This window comes from Stigmatopora argus, chromosome 22, assembly GCF_051989625.1.
Source record: "Stigmatopora argus isolate UIUO_Sarg chromosome 22, RoL_Sarg_1.0, whole genome shotgun sequence".
NCBI classification, from domain to species: domain Eukaryota; kingdom Metazoa; phylum Chordata; class Actinopteri; order Syngnathiformes; family Syngnathidae; genus Stigmatopora; species Stigmatopora argus.
Window position 1 is genome coordinate 3,202,315 of NC_135408.1, and position 20,165 is coordinate 3,222,479.

Here is a 20,165-nt window from a genome sequence, read left to right on the forward strand (position 1 = left end):
TTAAAGTGCATGCGTTACCTGGTAGCTGCCTTCTTGCTGTGCGACTCCATCTCTTGTTTTCGACAAAGTATACCCTCCATGGTGTCTGGGTCAGACTCGGCTCCGCCGCGGCCCGGTAACGTGGCCGACGGCGGCTCGAGGCGCGACGAGGCCAAGCCGCTGTCCCGACCTGGTCCGTTTTCTGACTCGGAGCCCTGCGATTCAGAGTGGAACATGAGTGGCTAGATGTAGAGAAGTGCTATTTGATGTAGGAAGCTAGGAGCAAAGCGGCTATTCACAGGTTGACATGAGAAGCTCGACTGGGAGTCGTATCAATTATAAATCATGTTATCAGTTGAGCAGATCTGTCTAATTGCACATCATAACTGTTATCACAACACTGAATGCATGATTCGCTGTACTTTTACAGTCGGTTACAACACACAATTACACACTAGTCACACTTCCTGGAAACCAAAACGCCCGTTTGGTCGTAAATATCTTCAGAAATATTCTAGCTTGGAAATATTGATTCATTACCCCTTGTAAAAAAAAATCTGATTGGAGTGAATGGAGATAGCCGAGTCAAACTAGGAGTAGCTAAGGCAACTGTCACATATGGGAAGGACTACAACAACAACTAACTAGAAAATAATTTGACAATTCCCACTACATACTGTACGTAACACAAAACTACAGTCACTCCTGTCCTGGTCAATATGAGCACGTATTTGAAAGCAGATGAATACTTGATCCAAGAGCATAGCTGACAAATTGAGCCCACAAATAAATGATTTTTATGTATGTACATGACAGACAAAGCGATGAGTGTGACAAAGAATGGCGCTGCAGTTGACCAGGAGCTGAGGAGAGGCTACAAAGTGGACCAAGTTCTGGTACTCACACGCTGTGGCTGCTTTGCTTTACACACGCGCTTAGCCTCTGATTTCGATCCAACTGACAATGATAGCGATAGCGATTGCTGGTAAAAATGCAACAGGACATTGTTAAATCGTGTGAAGCGCTTTCTTCACTAAAAACACAAGGCCTTGTTTTCTTTTTGCTCTTTTATGCAGACTTAATAATCAATGTGGCTTGAACATCGACGACCACTGGAGCTAAACATCAATGGTGATGAAATAGTAATGTTCTTCCCCACATATAACAATGAAAATTAACACAGTACAGTTATACTATATACAATTGATTTAAAAACAAATTAAGTACTACACAAGAAATGTTTTCATTCAAAGTATGGGTATATTTTGGATCACTTGCAAGGTATAAAGTAAAAATATTTTTTTATAACTCTCACCTGTGACGTGTCATTATCACTGTGGACTCCGTTCACTGACACCGACTGATTCAGCGTTGTCTGGTCTAGACTGGTTCTGTGGTTGATAAAGTGCACATTATAAAACAATAAAAATAAATAGATATCATCACACAGTGAACTCTCTAACCAGCTTCATGTTAGCACAAAAAAAATGAAGGGTGTTACAGTTCACCTGGATGTATCCAACTGTTTCCGTTTAGCATGTTTTGTTTTCTGCTGTATTTTTTTTTAAATGACTAACTTTACTGTTAGTGCAAGCGAGGCTCTCTGTGCTGACCCAACGTCCTGTGGAAGTTTCCACTTTTAGGAAATCGTTGGAAATATCACCCAAAGGGTCATTTTGATTATTTTGCTTTTATTGTTTACATTTTAGAAAATGAAAGCATTTCAAGTATTTTTTTCTTGCGTTTTTGTACCAAAAATTAACAGAATCGATCACTTCAAAAAACAAACTAAATCCAAATAACATTTTAGTGTACGGTTACACCCCTACTAAAAATAAACATTTGGCTAACCTGGCTGCAGAGTCATGGACACGACTTTCTGCTTCCGACTGGGCCACTTCCTCTACAGGGGCTGGTGTGGGGGGTCGTCGGGCCCTCTCCTCCTCCTCTCGCCTCCTCTGAATTTCCTGCTCTTCCAGCTAAAAAAAAAAATAGGCACCTCGTTTTAATCTCTAAATTCCAGCTGTCAAAATGGAGGAATTACAGTAATACCTTGAGATACGAGTTTAATGCGTTCTAGGACCGATCTTGTATGTCAATTTACTCATATCTCAAATGAATTTTTCCCATAGAAATGAACTAAATACAAATTAATCCGTTCCCACCTTTTGAAAAAACACCCAAAAAACAGGATATCACACTGGAATGCATCTTTTTACTTTTTCTAATTTACCACCTACTCACAAAGTAACAAATACCTATCTAGTGGTTATGATGTTCAATACTAAAATGCCACATTATTCAGTACAAACAGACAGTAGCGTTTATCGCGGAGTGCACGGAGGAGAGTGAGAAAGAAAGAAAGAAAGAAGAGGGACTTGGACGGCAACACACTCGTAACAATAGCATATTTTAAATTTAACTTAAATGAACTTCGATTACGATACACACACACACTTAAAATGGGTGTAACTTTGTTGTGCTATAACCGAAGCAAAGGTGTTAATGTATTTCACTGCGGCTTTTGAGTCGGAAGTTGCTTCCCCGTGCCTCACAACCGAGTGTATCCCAGTTCGTTTTTTAAAATTATCGAACTAGCTACGACTCGCTTTAAAGGGTTTTGTTGGTGTCTTTTTCAGATGCTTGCTTTGCTTTCAAGTCCATGTAGATTCCTCTGTCTTTTTCGCAGATTATCTACTCGGTCACGCTATCTCCCGCTAACTGTTTATCTTTTAACCATATTAAACAAAGGCGGTTGCATCGGGAACCGTCTCGTATTCTCGTATCTCAAATTTGTCTCGTAACAAGGCAAAAATTTGCTCAGAATTTTACTCCTATCTCAAATTTCTCATATGTTGGGACACTCATATGTCAAGGCTATTACTGTATACGGAAAAGGATTAGTGCTACTGAAGATAAAAAATGGTGGGCAAGATTATGCCTTTATGCATTATCGTTTTAAAATCAGATTTCTGAGATAAAATCAGAATTCCAACTTAAGTCAGAATTTTGAGTCTGACTTTAAACTCGAACCACCATTATTTTTTCAGTGGCCCTAAGACTCTTTCGTAGATGCACATATATATATCACAATTTTAATTGAATTCAGTATACTGACTGTCGTAAGTTTTTCCAGCAGGACAAAACGCTCCTCCCAGGAGGCAGCAAGTTTTTCAAAGGCCTCGTGGCGCTTTATCAGACTTTCCACCTCATCCACATTGGAGCCGAGGTCTGCTGTCCGCACGAGAGGTTCTTGCCCGGCCAACCAAGACTCTGCGACGTAGGCATCACGTCCAAACTGCAATACTTCCAGCACTGGACGGCAAGAGAAGAGGAACAATTTTTGAATCCGTGAAATGCTAAATTATGTATAAACTATGACCCGGTCACATACTAATTTGTAAATAGTCCATCTTGTCCTGCCACTTTTTGTTGATCCTTTCTCTCTTTTCTTGCAACTGTGCAAGCTTTTCCCGGATCTAAAAGCAAAAACAACATACTTTTAATTGTTTTGTTTTTTTAAGTGTAATCTGTGAATCACAGCTCAAGAAAATGACCTCGTCGGTAGCATAATGATTATTATTAATGAGCGCGTTCCCCATGTCAATACAGGCCGTGAAGCTGTCCGCCCGGGTCTCAATCTCCGACTTGATGTCTTGATGATTGGCAATGACGAGGCCTGCAGAGGAGACGTCCCTAGAAAACAAAATCATCAGAATTAAGGTATGAGCAATCGCAGGAAAAATATCTAGTATTTGCACTGTATGCTGCACTTACCTGGGGCTGTCATGTGCGTCGATCTGCAAGTTGACCCCATCCATCCAGAGCATGAGGTCTCGCACCATGTTGAAGAAGCGGAACTTTTCCACAGTGTCCAGGAGGAGCACCCTACGGGACTCGCCTGCCTCAAGAAGGCCCTCCCAGGCAGAACTCACAGCATGTTCGCTGCGATTAATATCATCCGCTTTTTCTCCAGCGTAGGCTTTTTGCAATCGGGCTGCATCATCTTGCACCTGGTTGACCTAAGGGTCAAAAAAGGAGGTAGAGAGATTAATTATTTCCACTCTCCAACACTTCTTAGATATTACAGGTGAACAACGAAATGTTACGCCTCAGCGAACCTGTCATTTTTCAATTCCTTAGGTGTGGAGTCAATTTATTTTTCTATCATGTCTAGATATTGAAATATTTGCATTTCATTCAAAATTCAATCTGGGTGAAACTTATTATTTTACACTGCTCTATGATATTTGAATTGATGAAATGGCTCATAACAAAATGGTTAAAAAGTTTTACTGTCAGTAGTGTTTTTAATTTAGCAAGGTACCTTTAGCTGCCAGGTTTAAGTTCAGGAATTTTAGGGAATGTTTAATTTGACTGGTGCTTAGATTTGATACATAACCATTGAAATTGCTGATTTAAAAGCATTTAGTACATTTAGAAGCCAATGTGCGCTGTGTCGAATCAAAGGAAATTGTGACGCAGTTACCTCAATAATGTGACAAGATAGAGGAAAAGTAATGCCATTTTTGGAATCAGAGCCTCCAAATTAGCCCAAAAAAATAACAAATTACCTGTCCACTAAGAGCCTGAATGTCATTTTCGAAAGTATTGTGCTGTCTGTGTAAGTGCTGCACAGTGTTGAGATCCCGGCCCAGGTCAGATGGTAGTGCCTCTCGCTTCTCCTTAACCCGGCCCAGAACCTCCATGGCGTCCTGATGGAAGCGGTGCAGCTCGTAGGAGGCAGCCAACATCTGCGTGCGCGTGTCAATCAGTTCCAGGAGGTCGGCCCAGGCCTCGTTTAAGCCGTCCTTCCACTCGGCAACACTAGCGTTCTCCGGGTGACCCGATTCAATGAGGTCGTCCGCCAGTCCGTTCACACCATCTACGCGCTCTTGGCCAATCGTGCTGGTGTCGCGGGCAAACTCACGGAACTTGTCTCTCAGCATCTGTGGACGTGGAAAATAATGAATTGAGCTATATTTTATGAAAGAAGATTAAGGCTTTTCAAGAAATAAAAAAGGTGGCCAAGAATCTGACTTAGAATTCATATTTTTTCTCAGGATTTAAAATCAGATTTCGAACTATTACGGAAGAGGAGTAAAGCAACTGAAGAAAAAAAGGATCAGAATCTCAGAATTTAGACTTTATTCTAAATTTTCCAGGTTCTGATTGTATAGACCTCAAAAGGCAGACATTTGATTTCTAACTTTATAGCCAGAAAACAAAGAGGAATTTGACATCCCTGATCTAATTTATCACAGCCCGAGTCTTTTTTTAATCTTCCATATTCCGACTTTATTAATTCTGACTTAAATGTCAGAACTCTGAGAATAAAGTCAGAATCTTGCCCACTTTTTTTCTTCACTGGCCCTAATCGACTTTGAAGTTATTTCAAATTGCACTGAAATCAAAAGAATATAGATAACAGGGATGGAATAGGACTTACTGTGACATGTTCATAGTCCTGGCCTAATTCATGCGAGCCAGCCACTACCTCCCTTTCTGCAATCCACTGTTCCAAGTCATCCACCTCCCGCTTTAACTGGGTCAGACGAAGTCTCTCCTGAAGCCTTCCGCGACGCTCCTCTGCAAGGTCTTTCAACCCAGCATACAACTTGTCCACTTGTGCTTGTCGTAATGTGATTCTGTCGCTGTCAAATGGAACAAACCATTACAGTGAGTGGCTTAGAAGGTACCTTCATGAAAGAAATACCAAATAACATGTTCAGGATTTTTTCTAACCTTTCCGGATGTTCGCTGGTGACCATCAATCGGCTGCTGTTGGACAACTGGTGAATGGTCTGAGCATAGTCTTCAAGTGCCTGTTCCAGACTCTGGTGCTTCTTAACCATGACTAGAGCGCTCTGTTCATCCTTAGCCTTTTCTTCTGACATCATGTGCAACTCCTGCTCGCCCATCCAGGCCTCTGCCTCCGCCGCATCGGCGTAGAACTGCTGGGCTCGATTGGCCTCGATCAGACGAGCGTGACGTTTGTCCGTCTCGCCGATCAGTTGGTCCCAAAGGTCTTTCAGCTCGACGAGTCGCTCCTCGAGAACAGACTGCCGCTCTCCGTCTACCTGGCTTTGAGTCTGTCCTCGTTTGTGGATTTCGTCAATGCGGGGTTGATGACCCTGAATCTCCTTTTGCAAAGTCTAGTTTAAAAGCAAAGAACAACATTGGTTTATAGTCGATTGCGCAGACGGTGCTTTGCTCATAGCCAAGAGAGCATTCATTGTGGATGGTTTAAACATAGGGTCAGAGCCAAAATACCTGGTTCTTTTTGATGAGTAGTTGCACTGTAGGAAGATCCTTCCCATGGTCTGTGGAGGTTGCCAAGGGCATTCGTTCTTTCACCCACAACTATAGGCAAAAAAAAGTAGAAACAATCATGTATTTAATCTTAAAGAACAGACATTTGTGTTGTCTGCAAAAATAAATATTGTACATAAACCTCCTGTTCATTATATTTTAAATGAACAAGAATAAATTCCATTTTTACAATTGCAATTAATGAATAAGATATTAACTGTTCCCACCTATTATTTTCAATGTAAATAAGTAATGAAAAAAATAAAGTTTAGGCCATTTATGGCAGAGAATATTGTTTTTTTTAAACCACAACTGATATAAACTGAGTGTTTCTTCCCTTTTTTTCCTCAAAAATGTAAATACTTGATTAAAAAAAACGACAGAATTGGTTCTCTCAAGACTCTCACAAAAAAGGTTTGAACAATTTTGAGTTCAACAGTGTCTCTAAATGCTTAATCGACTATCAAAATAGCTACAGATACGTTAGTCGCTAACTAACAACAGCCCTCGTAAACATAATGCCATCCCAGATTAAATGCATTATAACCCAACTCACTATTTCATCTTCTAGGTCTCTGTTGAACTGATGTGCCTCTTTGGAGGCCAGTAGCCGCTGTCTCCTCAGTCCGAGAGGCTCCCGAAGACTAGAAAAGCTGTCTGTAACACGCCTTTGTTGACCGTCCACCTCAGCAAGTCCAGCATCTTCCTGAGACAAAGCCAAGGCTTGCGACTGAAGTGACTGCACTTCTTTTTCCCTGACCTCCATCTGGTGCTCCAGCATCTACAAAGGGGAGAAAACACAGCGTGAAACAATCACTGACTTAACAGAAAACATGCAATTTTCCCAAGCGGTTTTATCACCGATATAACGTGTTCTTTGTCCCTACCTGGTGCTTCTTGAGCAGGATGTTGACACTGGTCAAATCTTTGCCATAGTCATCACTATGCAGCTGACCCTCCAGGTTCTTCACCCATCCATCTAGAGCGCAGCAGCTTTGGGTGAACAGCTCAGCCCGGTTGGCATCAAACAAGCACTGGGCTTTGGTGCGAGTGGTGCCCTCTAACTCCTCCCACTGACGCTGGAGTTCCTCCAGAGTATGCTGAACAACAGGTTTCAGCTCTGGCTTTTCTGCTACGAGAACCTGGCCCTCCTGTCATGAAGACCAACACAATTGTTCCGATTATTTGCGATGTCATTGACTGATTTGGATGAGTAACGGGGAAAAAAGCCCCACCTTATCGATTTTGTCCAGCCAGTCTTTATTAGAGGCCAGCTCTGCCATAAAGGCTTGGTGTTTTTGCCACTTGCTGTGAAGATTTCGAGCCTCATCGTATGACATGTCCTGAGCTGTCAGCATCTTCTCATTGATCCACAATGTTAGCTAAATAAGGATATTGACAACAGTATTATTGTGTATCATGATTAGTGCTACAACAATTACTAGATTAAATCGCGCAATAATGGTAAGAAAAAAAGCTTAACATTAAAATTAGCAGCTTCAATTACTCATAAAATTCGAGTGGCATTGTGATGGTTTGTTTTGAAAGTGTTGCATTTATTTTTATCCAGGAGGATACATTGCCCTCAGGTGAAAACAGTGAATATGGTGTGGCTGCTCCTTGTTATAGCTAACATTAGGCTGTATATTATTTATTTCTTTAGCTAATATCTTTGTTTATGCATTCAGAATTTAGTTTACAAGTATATTTTTGTGTGGAAATATTTGTCTGAACAATGCATTTTAAAATAGCTTTAGCAGACTTTTGCGATGCAAGTTAGGTTAATGTGATCTACTAAATTTACATATCAATAGATGTCTAATCCTGCCAGTACAAATGAAGTGAACACCTAGTGTCATCAAAGGGTGTTATTAGTAAACTGTTTACTAACTACTACTATACACACACTACTTACTACACATACACCTGGGCTATTAATTAATCAAGATTTGTAGGCTATTTGTACCTCCTGTCCATCTTGAAGGAAGTGCTGCAGTTCACGGTTATCCTTAAGTTTTGCCAGCAACTCATTGGCAGCATTCTTATTTTTTAAATGCCTATTCAACATGACAGAATAAATTAAAAATAGGATGAGTTCACAAGCAGAAAATTAAATCCCTTTTAAATTTGCACCAACCTTTCCTGAATGGAATCCACTTTCTCTTGGATCTTGTCGGAGTTTGCGTTGCCATCGTTAATGAGGCGCTGCCCTGCCTCCACAACACCAGTTATTTTCTCCTCACTGGCGTCTGTGGTGGTGAGGAAATCTTCATATTTTTTAATGGCCTCTTCCGCTCCCTGAAGACTTGTCGGCATTTCTGTGTGGGATAATACATACTCCTACAAAGAAAGGAAAGAAATGCTAAGATTGCACTTTTTAAATGGAGTCATCTAATATCGGCTATTCTGGACTTTGTCTTTTAGTATAAAATGAGTAAAATAAATAGTTTTGGAAAGATGTATGTTTCTGGGTTCATCTGGCTTTTCATTTCAGTTTCACATAGAAAAGGGGAACTAGCTGCTCGCATATGATTCAGAAGTTTGGTGTTTGTTTTTAATGAGCTGTACTCTTTCAGATATTTTTAGAATCGTTGTGGTAACGTCTTTCCGGAAAAAAACGTAGTTGTTAACAGTGCATCTTTCTAACCTGACTATTGAGGAAGGCCTCTGCTTGCTTTGCATCTCTTAAGAAAGTCTGGAAGTCGAACGCTTGTGCCAAAAGACTATGGCGGTTTTCCCACATTTGACGTAGCTCGTGCCAGCCAGTGTCCAAGGCTTGGAGTCTTTGGGCCAAAAACATGTGCTGGGCATCTGTTTGTCCTTGGGTCACCTCCTCGCCGACCACTCGCATCTTCTCATAGTCGTCCTTGTAGTTATCCACCTCATTTTTGATATTCTCGTGCTGGGCCAGTAAGCTCTCAGCCTCAGGCAGAGAGGTAGGAATGTCCTCTGAGGCCACGGCTGTCTGGGTGCGGGAGAGCCACGACTGGAAGTCATCAAGATCCCTAAGGAAGCCTTGAAGCTTGCTGGCTTCACCCAGTGACTCTTCTCGCCGTTTCATGGTGGCGTTCAACTCCTCCCATACTTCCTGTATCCCTGTCAAGCGATCTTGAATCTCCCCTGCTTGATCTGGATGTTCCTTGGCCAGTTTTTTTGCCTCCTCTTGCAGGTCATTTAATTTCCCCTGTACAAATAAGAAAAAGATGTTCAACACTTTGACTGTTGTAATAGTTCACACAGGAGTCACTCCATACCTGAATCGCCTCTAAGTCTCTCTCCATGCCTGTGAGTTTGCGCTGTAGTGCCATCACTCCAGTTAGATCATTTCCCAAACTCTGAGTCGATTCAATGACTTTGGTCTTTTCTCTCATCCACGTTTGGATTTCATTACATTCCAGGTGGTAGTTTTGGATATTGAGAGCCGATTCCAAGCCTAGTCTCTTTTGGCCAGCCAGTTTCTGGAATTCTTTCCACCTAGTTATGAAACCAAACGTGAGTGGGATTGGTTACAGTTCACATCACTGCCTTTACTGGGTCATTGCCACCATTATGTGTCATGTCTAACCTGTTGTTCAGATGGTCACGTGTCTGGTGGATTTGGTCTTTGTTAGAGTTGTCCGAATTTAACAGCCTCTCAACCACATGATTAACTTCGGTGACACTCGTCCCTATGCTGTTCATTTCAGGTTCCAGTGTCTCAAACCTGAGGCCGCGACAGAATTACTCATTTTTCTGAACATTATAAAATTGTAATTTGTCCATCGCACAATGGCATCAATGTATACATATAATGTGCAATACAAGTAAAAGTTCAAGCTTAAACAAAAAAAACCTACATGAAATATCCCCAATGCATTTCTAAATCAGTATTGCCAAATGTGACCAACAGAACTATTCATGTTGGAATATCCAAGAGTCAGTATCACTGGTAAGTATGCTTTTTATTATTAAGTCCTTTTGTTATTCGATTAATATTGATAATGAACTACGCTGTGTTGCATGTGTGAAAAGGTTGCTTGCTATTTAGATGGGTTTTCATATAGTATCATGTAAATATTGATGGTTTCTGTAATTACAACCTACCTAGTGGTGGCTATATACAGAATTTGATTTGATTAAGTGGTAACTTCAGTAAAGATTAAGCATATTGACTAATTTCTGTGTTTTATTTGAACAAATTCCCATTGTTGTTTGCCAGAATACACCTGTGGCATCTTTGCACACTGTTTATTTCTGAACTAACCTCTGCTGCACCACTTCCAAGTCTTCGAGTTTGTTCGGGATCTCCATGCCGTGTAACCACTTCTCTCTTTCTTCCACCCACAGTTGGCAGGCGCCTGCCTCACTAAACATACGATAGAGCGCCAAAGCACCTTCCAGTGCCTGGCGCCGAGACACTGACAGGGATTGGAGTTCCTTATAGTGCTGCTCGATAGCAGGTAGCCGGCCTTTCACCTATAATTTCAAAAAATAATAATGAGGAATTACAAGCAGCATTCAAGATGGATGAAAAACATGCTTACCTCAGGGTAATTGGCATAGGTTTGTGGAAGTGCTTGGTTCTGTTCGTGCAGGGATTCAATGAGCGGTTTGTGGCTCTTGATCTCTTCCTCGATTTCCCTTTGCTTGCGAGCTAACGTTTGGGTGGAGAACTCGTCGTGACCCACGTCCTGACTAGACACCAGTCTTAGTGTTTCCATTAGCCAAACATCCATGTCATTAGCATCTGTCAGGAACTGATGCAGGGCCACGGAGTCTTTAAGCTTCTGTTCTCTCAATTTTGTTGTCTAGGAAAAAAAAACACCAATTCCTTTTATAAAATGTAATTCCAATTGTGCAGTAACCGCTGTCATACACTCTACAACAAGTAAAACCTTAAGTAATATGTGACTCTCCAAGTACTACCATAAACTTATTGGCCGCCATTCACGGGGCTAGATGGCCAATACATTTTATCTAGCGCAATATCACTGAAACATGAGCATTCACTTCCTGTTCCCTAGTTCAAATTAAGTTGCGGTTAGGTGAAACAAAAGGCAGATGTTTTCTTCATTTTTAGAATCAAAGTTTGAATGTTAAAACTGCACTTAGTACTTTTGTATTGCATTGGTGATACCTGTACCACACCTTAAGAGGTAAAAGGTAGAGCATTCCTGTCACACACTACACACGAGTTGTAATGAATACCCACCTCCTCCAAATGTGCCCACTGTGCACGAATATCTTTAATGCTCTCTGTGACCTCTGGGGCACCAAAGTGTCCCTCATTCACCAAAGTCTCTCCTGCAGCAATACTGTTGCTGAGTGGGCCGTAGCGGGCTGCCATCTCGTCTCTGAATGCCTCGTGTTTACTGAGCAGATGGAGGGCAGATGTGAGGTCCCGGCCGCACTCTCCGCTGGTCAAGATCTGCTCTTGCTCTCTGATCCATGCCGCCTCTTCTCCCAGGTCCCACATGAATTGCCAAAGGCGGCGAGAGTCCTCAAGGCGCTCTCTGCGCTGTCCGGCCAAATGGCCAAGCTCCTCGTAGGCTTGGCCGAGCAGGTTGACCTTTTCGCTGACTAGCCCAGGCTCGCACGGCTTGTAGGCTGCCATTGGAAAAATACAACTTTATCTGATAAAACTAAATCTCACCGGACAGGGCATCATCATCACAGAATGTGGAAGAAAAAAAAAAACTCCTCCTCACCTTGGTCATGTGAAGTGAAACGTTTTGCAGCTCCCTGCACTGCTTTGATTCGCTCTGCTTGAGCTGAAATATCAGCCTCTACTAGAGTATGTTTCTGGAGAAGGTCCAAAACATCGTGCAAATGTTTGCCGCTGTCTTGAGACTGCAGACGACTCTACACACAGCAATACAAAGGCAAAACATTCAACGGTACAAATTAAGGAGCGTTTTCATTCATGCTGGTCAACTGGCTGTGTGTGTAAATGCCGAGTCAGTACCTTCATGTCAGCCATCCAATCCAAGATGTAACGCATCTCTTCAAATAGCCTCTGCAGGTCTCGATGGGCATTCAGTCGCTCTCTGCGTGCGGTTAGTAGCTCCTTGAGGTATTCCCATAGCCGAAGCACATTGTCCCTTCTCGCAAGAACACGTCTCACATCGTGGTATTTCTCTGCCTCCAGCTCTTTGGCGACAGCCTCGACAGCAGCCACACGCTCCCAATAGGCGCCAATGTCTGTCTCAATGGCCTCGTGTTTTCGGGTGGCGGCTTCCACCGCTCCCAAATCGGTTCCAAAATTGTCCTGATGGCAGAATGAATCCAATTTGAATTCCCATCAAATGTATTATTTTAGAGAAATGAGATTGAATTAATACCTGAGACACCAAGCGCTGATTCTCACTCAGCCACGTTTCCCGCATAGCAGCTTTGCGGTCGAAACGTGCCGCAAGCATCTCCAGCTTTTCTTGACGAATGAGTTCATTTCTCAGGGCCAACTCACGTTCATGCTCTGCCTTTTCTAGTCGCTCCCATGCCTACAAATGCAGGAAATACAAGAATCAGCACACACTCTTACTAAGACTCATAAACGCATGTCTCATGAATCAATCGTTACCTTATTGATGTCAGAGATCAATTTTCCTTCTCTTGGTGTGTAAACCTTCTGGTTGTTTGCTCTCATCTTACTCTGGATTGTAAAGAGGAGGACTTCCAAGTTTCCCTTCTCGGTAAATCTGGAGCAAAAGAACAATCTTTGATTAAAAGATCTTTTACATATTCAGTAAACGCTCCAAGGTTAACCCTTGTTATTGATTTACACTACTGTAGATGTTTTCTGTTACTCACTTGGGAGGTTTTTCTACAGTGCGATAAGAATTAAAAGCTTGGAGCTGGTTCTGCACGGCGCTGAGCGAGTTTGCAAGCTGTCGATCATTCAGCGTCACTATTGTCTGTTCGATCCACTCCAGCAACTCTGAAGCCAAGGTCTCGTATTTGTCTATCAGCTGATCGGCCTCGATGGCATAGTCGAGAACCTGTGAGAGATATCTCAGAATTACACCAACTGACTTAAGAAAAGGTAACCACAAACTTGTGCTTAACATGATTCATATTCCTGTTGGCGATGCTAACCTTGCCAATACGTTTGCCCTCCACTGCTAGCGCTTTCATCTTTGAGAAGTAATGGTAGTAGGTGGCCACGTAAGTAATGATGGACTTCTCATCCGGATGATCAACATTAACATCTGCGGGAGAGGTGGAGTGTGTTCCAAGATTAACCCAGTATATAAGTGTTGCGGTAGTTAATATAAAAAGAATAAAATGAACGAAATCACTAAATACACATTAATGTCAATAGACGTCCAATGCATTTGGAATGGGAGGGTTATGCAGGGATCATTCCATCCAAGGCCCATCCATTTGGACGTCTATTGCCGTCAAAGGTAGCCAAATACTTAAATCCATATTTGGAAGCGCAATGTCAGATGTACTACTACTCAATGGTAGTGATTGAGATAACTGAGCCTGGTAAGCCAACAATCTGGCATTAGAATTAGTGGTTTAGTGCAAAGACACTAGCTGCAGTGCAAGTCACACACAGTAAGGCTTTGTGTATTTGTATTGGCTTTATCCACTCACCTTCTGGGTCCAGCAGCTTAGTAAGGCCCAGCTCCTTCTCGGCTATATTAAAAGCATTCTGAAGATTGTAGTGAGCGTTGGACCTTTTCAGTGTGTCAAACTCAATCAGGTCGGGTCTATGGAGGCCAGACTACAATTATTCTTTTTATTGGAAACAAAGTGTAGCAAAGACGCAGAATTGAAATACGCCATCAACTGTTTATGACAGAAGATTAAACCTTGATATCAATTTTACACTCAATTAACAAAGAGATTAGCCTCTGGGAAAGTGAAAATAATTCATTGAAGCAGAGAACTGCATGTACTCCCTCCGATTAATGGTAGGGATATGGTTAATATAGTACTATAGGTATAACAATGTAACCTTAAATTGGGGTAAATATAACCTACAATCACATTTAAGCACTGAATCATTGCAATGTCTGAGATGTCGCAAGTTTTCAGGAGCATCTCAGAGCGTAACAGGCTATTCAAGTGGCACTATCACCGAAAGGATGCGCTCGTATATATATATAAAATAAGTAGGTTATTATTTCAGTGATCTAGGCCATCTCACTTCCAGTTTTATTTTTATCTTCAGCCACTCTACAGACTGAGGAGAAGACCTGAATAAAAACACCCCTGAGAAGGGCAACAAGTTATTTCAGTATGATAAAAAAGATAAGGTGTCTGCTACGATTATCAAAATCCTCACTTTACCAGGAGTTCAATTTAAACGGCTAACTATGCATTGTTAGCTTCACTGCACATGTCGATATAGTCGGCAGAATCAAGTATACAAGGAGAAGTCAATGACCTGTGTTTGTGCACGATGGCATTGAACGCTAGACCATCCCTCCAACTGGTTGTGAAGTTGTGAATGTTGACATTGGGGTAGCTTAGAGGCCAACAAAGAAAGATAAATCATTAACATGACAAACAGATTAAACAGTAACTGTTAATTCCACAATCATGCAGGTTTCTCACCCAGCAGTTTTCATTTGACACCATAAAAGAAGGGCATCTTTTGCCGATTTCTTCTCTTTGTTATCTTCCGTCTCCACACTGATGTCCTGAATCTATGGCCACATCATTTATTCATTTATGATAGAGCACACATAAGTCAATAATGAATTATAGCATTTGATCACCAACTATGTATATGTATGAATGCTGTTAAGCATACCTGGAAGCGAAGAATTATGGTCCAGATGAGCCCCAGGGTGAGACGGTGGTTACCATCCACAATATCATGTGATCCCATGTTTTCTAGATGGACCTTTTGTTCCTTGAGGAATTGCAGAGCTTTATCGACATTTTCTAAACAGTGAATACGCATGCGGCCTTTTGTGGGTCTTGGCTGTAAACGGAAGAAGCAAAAAATGAAAAAAGTTGTGAACGTCAGTGAAGAAATAAAGTCACACATAAAAGGGATGAAATTAAGCACACCCCATTCTCAATTCTCATAACTTTTTATGCCAAGAGAGGGACAGAGATCGATTTTTTTCCCCGGGATACTCACCAGCTGTTCTCCCGAGAGCACTTCCAGTAGACGCATAAGCATGCGGCCGTCACGCAGGTCCGTGTACAAGTCACCGATGCGACAAGTGACTCGGCCTAAGTGAGAGTTCACCCATTTGGTAAAGGTTTTCTTCTGTACAGCTTCACGCTCATCTGAAAACGAATTACCAGGGGAAAGAAAGGGTTATTCACGAGGCAATAAAAAGCTACTTGTATAGTATTCAGAGAGCTTATGTTTTTTTGGTAGCAAGACCAATCTAGGCAAAACAGAATGGACGTCTATCACCGCCAATAGCAGCCAAAGAGTTAATTTCCTAAACCAAAGTTTTAGACCATTTCTAATTGTCCATTGTCTAATGGTCCATTTTTGGAAAATGCTGTTTAAGCGTGCAACAGCATGAAATAAGGAAAAATATTTTAAAATCTCTATCAAACAATATTACAAAGTAACAAATCAACTCTGCCACATTGCGAGTTCATTAATGGATGAAGTCATAAAGGGTAAAGTTCAGTGAACACGAGGAAACCAAATATAACTGTTGTGCAATCAACCACCCTAACAGCCATTTAGAGAAAAAGAGAACTGATTCTAAAATTTCACACATGCCTAATAAAGTGGTGTAATTACTACAGAATAATACCGTTGAAGTATTGCAAGTTGAAGGAAGATATGACTTTCTATTGTGTTTTCTCTGTCATTTCTTCTACACATTAAAATGGTAAAGGAAACAGTGGTTAATCATCTACTGTTCTATCAAAACCCATCAACATTTACGTAACTATTGGATTTTACAATCCTTGTTTTCCTAATATTATCATTATATGGTGTGGTTAATGTCTATCATGGCAATCCCAAAATGACTCAGAATCAGTCCAATGGTCATTTCAAATTTGGAGTTGACACTGCTGAACTCTAAAGCTATCTCTGCTCTGTGTGGCAAAAGGAACCAAGCGACAATGAATTATTTTTACAATCTTCCATGAGAGTCTCCTAAGCAAATAGGTTGGAAAGAGTTTGTGGCATTTCCTTTGATACACCCCATTAAAAATAGGCGTATCGTGCCATTATGATGCGCCATCCATTCAAATAAAATGAGAGTCAAAGGAAGAGGGACATTCCCATAGTTAAAAAGTAGCAGAAATATTTGGGGTTTTATGGCTGGTGGTGTTGTGATAATGAGTTGTGTGATCGAGTGCGATTGCAGTTTGTTCAGTTTTGTGTCTGCTGTCACATTTGTTCGTTCGACGCCACAAAGTCAAAATGTCCCAAAATCAACAGGGAAAATTAAAGGGAATGATGCAAACTTAACTCATTGCCATTCATTGACAATGATAGATGTCCAATTCACTTAAACTGGGAGGATTGTCTGTGGATACTTATCTTTTAGTGCCATTGACGGCACTAGACATCCAATCCATTTTGACTGAGAGGGGACAAATGAATCTTTATTCAATTTTCCCACCCAGTTCAAATAAATTGGGTGTCTGTCTATCCCAGTCAATGGCAGCCAGTGAGATAACTTATTTGGCCAAAAATGAACTGGTCTGGGCCTATACGAGATATAAATGCCATGTATATGCCCCGCAAACCAAACTAGTTTGACACCGTTTTATGGCACACCCCTATTGTTACATGACTCACCTCTATTTATAAAATTCAACTTGATATTTAGAATCACTTGCTGGATGTTCAACTGACATTGTGTGGTTGAATATGACAAAACAGTGGCTTTCATCATTTTATAACATCTTTTATCTATTTCAACACAATGTGGTATATACTGTATGTCGCTGATAAGGAGAGGTGGGTGTGGATCTTTATTGGACTAAACAAATTGTTGAAATTTTGTAGGTGTAATTCTTTCCTATTCTTCCTTGTATTTTGGGATTTTAAAAAGACAATATAAATTCAAAGCAAAGTTGCACTGTTCTCTCTAAGCCATTACAGTGGTTTACGAATGAAAACCCAAGTGATTAGTTCATTTTTTTCAGTGCCAGTTAAAGGTTGGAATCTAAATTCAGGGAGTCCTGAATTTGCGAGTGAGTTCCGTTCCTTCGCTGGCAACATAACAAATTTCTGTCGAAGCTCATGTTGTACATTGGAACATGTACAATATTTTTTTTTACATTACTGCCCTTATTTTTAGGCTATGTGAACCGGAAGCTGTTTGATTTACCTATTGGCAAAAAGTCTGTGTGACCAAAAAATGTTAACATTAGTTTGAACGTATTATATCTTTAACAATGTCCGTCAGTATCTCTTTTCTTTCTCCGTTTTTTTTATGATGTCAATCTTTTTTTCCATGGTAATTGCCTAGAAGTCCCACCTTTCTTCTTCGGGGCCATAACATGAAACCAGGAGGGCGAAAAAAGAAAAAAATCATCCCGACACTCAAAACACAGAAAAGGACTGAATTAGGTAACCAACAACTATGGCAATGGGGGGAGTAAATGGTGGACGAGGCCTTCGTATCATAAAGTCCAAATGTCATAGGGTTCAGGACTCCCTGTACATACGTCTACGGCAATGAGTGAGGTAACAGCCATGTTTGAGGGATTTATTTTCGTGCCTTATGATAAAAGTGGAGAAACTGCTTGTCTGTCCGAAGAAATCTAACGGAAAAAAATTAAAGAAAGATTGACAAGTGTTCAAAAATGTTAAGTAGAACTAAAGGCATGCTGGACAAGTGAAAAATGTTAACAGATGTTTCTTGATCGAATCCTTGCCATCACCAATATTGTTCTTCCATTAGCATTTTTCCTCGTTGGTCTAAAAATTACTGCAGTGGCTTTTTATTAAAATGCGGCTGAGGAAGGTACACTCCTCCATAGGCTTGGTCACGTTGTGACAGAATTGTTAAAATGAGGCATAGACAATATGTCACTGGACAAAAGTTATGTAGACAACATGCTGCCACAGTTCTAGCAAGTTGGTTCTAAATGACAGGGAAACTAACAAGCAGGCAGACAAAAAGAGATGTCTCTCCATTGGTGGTTATATATAATAAGCAAACATACTGGTCATCAGTGGCTGCTTTTGGAGAGGAGTGCAAACTTTGTGCAGCTGTTTTGACCAAAAACAGTGTTGTGTTTGTTCATGGGAGCCATTATAATAAGCTCACTAAACAATGGCTTAACGCAAGATCAAGGAGTGTCCTTTCTACTGTACAGTTTTAACGGTTAAAATGGTTCAAGGTTAGTCATCTTTGATTGTGTTGTCTAAGGGAGTATTCACTCCAGGAAAGTGCATAGTTAGCTTTCTTTGGTGTAAGCCAAAATAAAATATATCTTTTTGTTTGGTTTGGTGCGTTCCCTTTTCACATTGTAAATTTCACAATAGTCCCAGGATTTGACAACAAACCCACGTGTGGAAACACTCTTCAAACGTTTGACAAAACGGCCTGTGCAGGGTACAGTGAAATAGTGAAGTTAAAAAAAATAAAAATCACAAAGATGCAGCATGCTGTGGTGTACTCATGTTCAAAAGTCTTTCTCCTTTATCCTATATCTAAACTTCTTAAATATGTCTTCATTTATATGTTTATTTTCCGGCATAGTTTTTATGCTGGCATCTGCCCATAGTGTATCAAGTGGACATTCGGTCTCATCATTGCTCATTTTTGAACCCTGACTCATGTTAAACAATGTACTGCTAACAACAGACAACCCAAATAACATTTCCCATAACGCCCATGGCTATTGAAACCTGTTATGCACAAAAAGGGGTGTGATTTCTGAACTGGTTCAAACCACGGTGCAGTGACTTTCCCAAATACAGCGAAGTACATACACCAAGCGAACGGAGACCACCTTTCCGTCGAAGTCTCACACCGGCTATTTTCTCCACACCAAAGTTCACTGGTTTGTATTTCACACCAGTGCAAAAGGTGCACAGCGCATTAACCAAACAGGGCTAGTGTGAATGCACCCTAAAATGAACCTAAGATGATTCTGATAATTTTAAAAGTAATCTTTGCAAAAATGACGCCGGTCTTAATTCTGTCTCTGTGTTTGGTAGAGCTTTGTTTTGGATATTAATGCTATTCATTAAATAATTGCCATTCTTTCCCCTATGAATAAAAGTGAATCCCCAAGTTATGTAGAAAATGTCAAAGATGAAATATCGCTTCTGAAAGAACACGTAGTGTTGATGTAATGTTGGTTTACTGTTTTTTACATGCTGCAATGATTTACAATTTCCGTTTGCAGCAAGTGCCATGCTGAAATTCTGCCAAAGCTTTGTACTGTGGCCAAATACAAGCAGTTAGTCTATTACTGCACTGTAGTCTTTGATTATAGAGTGATGTCTGTGTTGTCCACCAAAACATAAAGAAGAGCATACTTGAGGGAAGAAATGACATGGGGGGGGGGGGGGGGCATTCTTTGAATTCCCACTACTGGAAATCGTTTCACTAGAGGGAGCAGTGCAAAGTCATTGCATGGCATTGCACTTTTTGTCAGTGTCGTCACTGAGATCAAGAATTGACCTCGTCTGAAAATAGTTCACCATAGTAAGCACTTCACATGTGAAGACAGTAAAGTCTACCTGAATAATCACGCTAACATTCTGGACTGTTGTGATAAGCGATCACAAAAGATAGCAAAAAAAATAGTTCATCACTAAAGGTGACAAAAGATATAGCCTAATCTTTATGATGTTAATAGAAAATTTGTATTGACTAACATTCCTGGTTCTCTCAAATAGTGGGATGAAATGCCCTGGATCCCATAAACTTTTGCCATCCCATTTCACCTTGAGCTTCCATAACGATCGCTTCTGGTCACCATGTCCT

The 20,165-nt window shown here is 40.9% G+C and overlaps 1 protein-coding gene across 4 annotated transcripts in view; it reads right to left on the bottom strand.

Moving 5' to 3' along the window:
- Positions 1 to 20,165, bottom strand: part of sptbn2 (spectrin, beta, non-erythrocytic 2) — a 36,676-nt gene that overhangs the window by 2,163 nt on the left and 14,348 nt on the right. For 2 of the 4 annotated variants that reach the window (XM_077591763.1, XM_077591764.1), the window contains 34 exons: positions 15,374 to 15,525; positions 15,038 to 15,211; positions 14,839 to 14,930; positions 14,669 to 14,749; positions 13,873 to 13,988; positions 13,366 to 13,478; positions 13,081 to 13,268; positions 12,851 to 12,968; positions 12,612 to 12,770; positions 12,236 to 12,538; positions 11,979 to 12,132; positions 11,483 to 11,877; positions 10,815 to 11,078; positions 10,535 to 10,746; positions 9,857 to 9,994; positions 9,546 to 9,765; positions 8,939 to 9,475; positions 8,429 to 8,631; positions 8,258 to 8,348; positions 7,527 to 7,673; positions 7,179 to 7,442; positions 6,848 to 7,072; positions 6,253 to 6,342; positions 5,725 to 6,134; positions 5,429 to 5,633; positions 4,554 to 4,928; positions 3,757 to 4,001; positions 3,537 to 3,675; positions 3,374 to 3,458; positions 3,098 to 3,294; positions 1,831 to 1,958; positions 1,295 to 1,370; positions 884 to 961; positions 19 to 194 (listed from right to left, as the gene is read on the bottom strand). In XM_077591763.1, the coding sequence (XP_077447889.1) occupies positions 19 to 194; positions 884 to 961; positions 1,295 to 1,370; positions 1,831 to 1,958; positions 3,098 to 3,294; positions 3,374 to 3,458; positions 3,537 to 3,675; positions 3,757 to 4,001; positions 4,554 to 4,928; positions 5,429 to 5,633; positions 5,725 to 6,134; positions 6,253 to 6,342; positions 6,848 to 7,072; positions 7,179 to 7,442; positions 7,527 to 7,673; positions 8,258 to 8,348; positions 8,429 to 8,631; positions 8,939 to 9,475; positions 9,546 to 9,765; positions 9,857 to 9,994; positions 10,535 to 10,746; positions 10,815 to 11,078; positions 11,483 to 11,877; positions 11,979 to 12,132; positions 12,236 to 12,538; positions 12,612 to 12,770; positions 12,851 to 12,968; positions 13,081 to 13,268; positions 13,366 to 13,478; positions 13,873 to 13,988; positions 14,669 to 14,749; positions 14,839 to 14,930; positions 15,038 to 15,211; positions 15,374 to 15,525 (6,550 nt within the window). The remainder of the gene's footprint in view (positions 1 to 18; positions 195 to 883; positions 962 to 1,294; positions 1,371 to 1,830; positions 1,959 to 3,097; positions 3,295 to 3,373; positions 3,459 to 3,536; positions 3,676 to 3,756; positions 4,002 to 4,553; positions 4,929 to 5,428; positions 5,634 to 5,724; positions 6,135 to 6,252; positions 6,343 to 6,847; positions 7,073 to 7,178; positions 7,443 to 7,526; positions 7,674 to 8,257; positions 8,349 to 8,428; positions 8,632 to 8,938; positions 9,476 to 9,545; positions 9,766 to 9,856; positions 9,995 to 10,534; positions 10,747 to 10,814; positions 11,079 to 11,482; positions 11,878 to 11,978; positions 12,133 to 12,235; positions 12,539 to 12,611; positions 12,771 to 12,850; positions 12,969 to 13,080; positions 13,269 to 13,365; positions 13,479 to 13,872; positions 13,989 to 14,668; positions 14,750 to 14,838; positions 14,931 to 15,037; positions 15,212 to 15,373; positions 15,526 to 20,165) is intronic. The other 2 variants (XM_077591765.1, XM_077591766.1) reach the window with 1 other exon arrangement.